The sequence below is a fragment of the Triticum dicoccoides genome, chromosome 2A, assembly GCF_002162155.2.
Source record: "Triticum dicoccoides isolate Atlit2015 ecotype Zavitan chromosome 2A, WEW_v2.0, whole genome shotgun sequence".
NCBI lineage: Eukaryota > Viridiplantae > Streptophyta > Magnoliopsida > Poales > Poaceae > Triticum > Triticum dicoccoides.
This window is the reverse complement of record NC_041382.1, coordinates 173,176,539-173,181,271: the sequence shown is the minus strand read 5'-3', so window position 1 is coordinate 173,181,271 and position 4,733 is coordinate 173,176,539. Positions and strand designations below refer to the sequence as shown.

The 4,733-nt window shown below is 43.8% G+C and overlaps 1 protein-coding gene across 1 annotated transcript; it reads left to right on the top strand.

Moving 5' to 3' along the window:
* Window positions 1–2,401: 2,401 nt before the first annotated feature.
* Window positions 2,402–3,913, top strand: LOC119354044. Its single transcript, XM_037620747.1, has 3 exons — window positions 2,402–2,442; window positions 2,541–2,689; window positions 3,036–3,913. The coding sequence occupies exons 2-3, from the start codon at window positions 2,578–2,580 to the stop codon at window positions 3,671–3,673; spliced, it is 750 nt and encodes a 249-aa protein (XP_037476644.1). The 5' UTR covers window positions 2,402–2,442; window positions 2,541–2,577; the 3' UTR covers window positions 3,674–3,913.
* Window positions 3,914–4,733: the final 820 nt, after the last annotated feature.

Here is a 4,733-nt window from a genome sequence, read left to right as displayed (position 1 = left end):
TTTTTTTCTTTCTCTTTTTGAAAAAATCACAACACGACTCATACACAATTGTAGTATTTTTGTGGGGGATACATAATTGTAGTTGATGCAGTACACACACAATTTGATGCATGCTCGGTTTTAAAAACACCATTTTTAAGTACCACCCTTCCTTTGAGTAGTTTTTGTTTCAATCCACTTGTTGTTTTCTTCTTCGCATAACTAGTGAAGCCTTTTGTGCAGCCCGACTACATGGAAGACATGGAAAAGGCTAGAAATCAAGTTGTTTTTACTAACAAAAAAACAAATTATTACAGCTCATATAATAAGGGCACAATACATCCTTTTTTACTAACAAAAAAAACAAATTATTGCAGCTCATATAATAAGGGCACAATACATCCTTTTTTACTAACAAAAAAACAAATTATTGCAGCTCATATAATAAGGGCACAAGCTAACCAACATTTATCAAGGTCGTGGGTATATTCACATTTGACGCAAAAACAAGAAAAGATACCTTCTCTGTAAGCGATCTACTGAGCCGGGTAGATGTGACGCGCAACACAACAACATAAAAAATAATTTTTTAGGCTGGGTAGATGTGAGGCCCACAACCAGATAAACATGGTGGGCTGGTGTAACAAACAAGCTAACAATAAAATACAATAATGTCATGTGAATTAGACCATTGCGTCAAAAAAATGTGAATGAGATCAAATTAAATCTCAAGTTGTTAAGTTCTAGACGCTCCCTTTTCTTGTTGCGAAAAGTCATCTATAACTAAGTTGAAAAATTATTTCATAACAACACTTTAAACAAGGAATGAATATCCTCGTGCCATCCTCGGAACGTCCAACTAGAGACGGTCTGGACAAATTTAATAATCCTATTTGCCGAGACCAGCAAAAATAAATAAGTAACACCTTGTTGGTTGTATCTGCCGGAACTCCACGTTGGGCCAAAAATGCACTAGCAGATGGGTGGGATGCCTTCCCACTTGGACACACATCCGTTTGAGGCCATCCATCTCTCCACACGGATCCGGCCTCTTTCACTCCACACCGATGTGAGTCGCACTGCAAGATCCACCAAAATTGTAGGAGTTGCTCCCGATGGAATTTAAATGACGTGTTTGGATTGACTGGTGAGTTTTTTTGTCTTACCTTGTCATGTTTAATGATGGCGGCTCCCTGATTTGCGAGTTTGTGGCTGAACAGTTAATATGCGTTCCAAATTTGTATACCAGCTTTTACCAACAAATTTGGTTGTTCTCTACATATCGATGTGATCGTCCACAAGCATGCCGACCTGGTCATGCCCATCAAATGGTTGGAGCATTCCTGCAAGCAGTTTTCTGAAACAGTTTATAGAAAGTTTTGGCTGTTTTTTCCTTCCCTTTTTTCTATGTTTTTCCTCCTATTTTATTTTTTTGATTTTTTGTTTCTTTTGGTTTTATCTTTTCCTTTCTCTTTCTTATTTGTCTTTTCTTTATCTTTTCTAAATTTCATGAGTATTGTTTGAATTTGCAGACTCTTTTGAATCAATGAACATTTTTATACCCGCAAACATTTTTTGAATTCACAAATATTTTTAAATTCCTGGATAATTTTTTAAATATGGAAATATTGTCTTGAATATTTTTAAATATTTTTTGAATGTTTGAACATTTTATCAAATTCACGAACAAATTTTTAGATGCTGTATTTTTTTTTTAGAATTCGTGAACATTTTTTTCAGACTTGTAGACAGTTTTTTCATTAATGTTTTTTTGTATTTCCAATTCATGAGCATTTTTTAATATCAATATTTTTAATTGCACGAATGTTATTGAAACATGTGAATATTTTTCAAATCCACAAACATATTTCCAACTTCTTTAAAATGAAAATGTTCAGAATTCATGATTATTCATTTTGATTTTTTTGGATTCACGAATATTTTTTAATTTGCATACAATGTTTAAATTCCACAATCTTTTTTAATTCAATATTTTTATTTCAAATTCATATATTTTTGTATTTTCGGTTTTCTGAAGTAGCAACCGTTTTTGAATTCGTGACCAGTTTTCAAACTTACATTTGTTTAATTTTCAAAAAAATTCTAATTCAGAAACATTTTTTTGTATCAGTGACTGCCGACATTTTTTAACCGGCAAAAACCATTTTTTAAATGAAAATAAACCGGCCGAAATAAGGAAATGTTGTGAAAAGATAATAATGGAAAGAGAAAAGGAAATAGGAACTCGACGCGGAGCGACGCGTCCGCTCACAGCCCTCGGAACAGAACAACAACATTCGGGTCGGGACAATTCAAAAGACCAAATCAGACCGTTGGAGCCTCCTCCCCTGCGCCCACCTCTCCTCCCCTTATTAAAACCTCGTCATCCACCCGAGGAGAGAGAATCGATCCACCACGCCACCCACGCCACCGCCGCCGCCGCCGCTGCCGCCGTCGCACCGGGTAGGTTTCGATATCTTGCTTTCCCGACGGCTCCTTGGCGGCGTCTTCTCGGCCTTCTCGATCTGATTACAACTCATCTTCCTGTTTGCCCCCCTCAGATCCGCCGTTCCTTCGACTTGGCTGGCCGATCGATCCATGGACCGCCGGCCGCCGCTCGCCGTCTCCCCGCGCCGGCTCCGCCCGCGGCCGAGCCACGCCGCCGCCGGCCGCCCGCCCTTGGCGTCCTCCGTCCACATTCCCTCGCCAGGTACGACGTCGCTCTGCTCGGATCCCCGCGTCGAGTTTTTTTGGTTTTGCTCCGTTTCTCTTTGATCTTTCTTTGGTGGGGTTCCTCCTGTTCGCGTTTCGATCCTGCTGTTCGATGCGTCACGATCCTGTCATTTCATCTCGGTTTATTTACGGTCTCGATCAGCGACCAGATTGTTTCCGTCCCAGATCTGTTCAGAAATCCCCCCTAGTTCAGAAACGATTTCTGTTTCTCTTCTGATGATAAATGCACGATTCAGTTCTGCCTTTTTTGTACAACCGTAGAATCTTAAAGTTTTGAATTCTCACTGATTTGTTCTCGCTGTACGGATCCGTCCGCTGTGCAGGATTTAGCAAGAAAACTCAGACGCCGATGCGCTCGTCCATCTGCGCTCTGCCGCCGCCGTCGTCCTACTCCTCCTACCTCGAGACCAGCCCGCGCCCGAAGCCGGACTTCGCCGCTGCGACAAGAGCTGCGGGGAAGGAGAACCTCCACTTCCAAGACGCCGACGACGGCGACGAGGCGGTGCCTTTCAACCTCGCCGACGCGAGCACGGACGACTGGGCAGCGGCGGTGGCGCCGACCAGCCCGCTGTTCGAGAGGGGCAGGCTCTACGACCTCTACTCGGCGCGGCGCAACGAGCGGCTCAAGCGCAAGCACGGCTGGTACGCCGCCGGCGAGGAGGAGGCGGGGGCCATGGCCGAGGACCCTTGCGTGGCCGTGGAGCTGTCCAAGCGGCGGGGCGCCAAGAAGGCGGCCGGGGCCCCCGAGTCCGCGGTGAGGAGGTCGATGCCGGCCGCAGCAGCAGCAGAGTTCTCGCAGAGCTACAGGGCCGGCGGCGGCCTGAGCGCCATGAGGTCCTCGCTGAGGAGCAGCAAGGAGATGAAGAAGCCCTCCGCCGCGTCGTCCTGCGCCACCGCCGCCAAGCCCTCCGCGGCCAAGGGCAGGAGGGTTGGCTCGCAGTCGTCCGTTCGCAGGATCTGATGATGATCCGTGTGCTGCTGGAAATGACATGGCGGCTGTGTGCTTCTTCCTCCTTGGTTCATCGTTCGATGGTTGGGTTGTTGATAAACAGTACTAGTGCTACTAGTGTGGAGCTTGGAACTGGTTTGGGGGCAATATAGCTGCGTATTTGGTTACATAATTGATAATCCGATTCGTTGATTTCTTGTGTGCGTGTTTGGTTACAGAATCTGATAATTTAGGGCGGTGATTTGTTCTTGACGAATGAGGCAATAACGCAGGCAAATTGGTTGATTGGTTCAGTACTTCAGTTTGTGAGGTGGGCAACTTGGAACGCCAGGATCAATAACCATGTCTCGTCCTCCGTCAGTCGATCACGTGTTCAATAGACTTTCTTCATCCGAAAATACCTGTCGAAAAAATAATAAAAATAGATGTATTTGAAATTAAACTACATCTAGATCATTTCTTCGACAAGTATTTTCGAAGGGAGTATCAAAGAGCACACAAGTATCGAAGGCGGTGGCTCACGGTCATTGGTTCATAAGGCCTGCGATTGCCCGGGCGTCGCAGGCGGCCTCCTCCAGGTCCCGTGTCGGGACAATGGAACGGGCCGAAACCGCGGGAGAGCAGCGGCAAATAAATTTGATGACCGTCATTGGACAACCAAAAATTTCCAGATCATTGAGTTTGCCTTAAAGTTGTCCTTTTCAAAGGCCGATCACTCCGAAATGATTAATAGAGCACGAGCTCAAGGGAGCCCGTTTCAAAAATATCATATTTTCATAGCGCAAAATTATTTTGAAAAAAACCCTCAAAATTATTTTGAAAAAAATACATACAGAAATACATGCATAAAAATGGATGCATACATACAGAAATACATACATACATACATACAGAAATACATGCATGAAAAAAATACATACAGAAATACAGAATAAGTTTCCTGACATAGCGCAAAATTAGCCAACTACATACATGAAAATGGGCCAATTTTTTTTGTTTGTTAGTTGCTGGGATTTTCTTTTGTTTTTGCACACCTTGCAAATCATAATACTCACTTCGTCCGGAATTACTT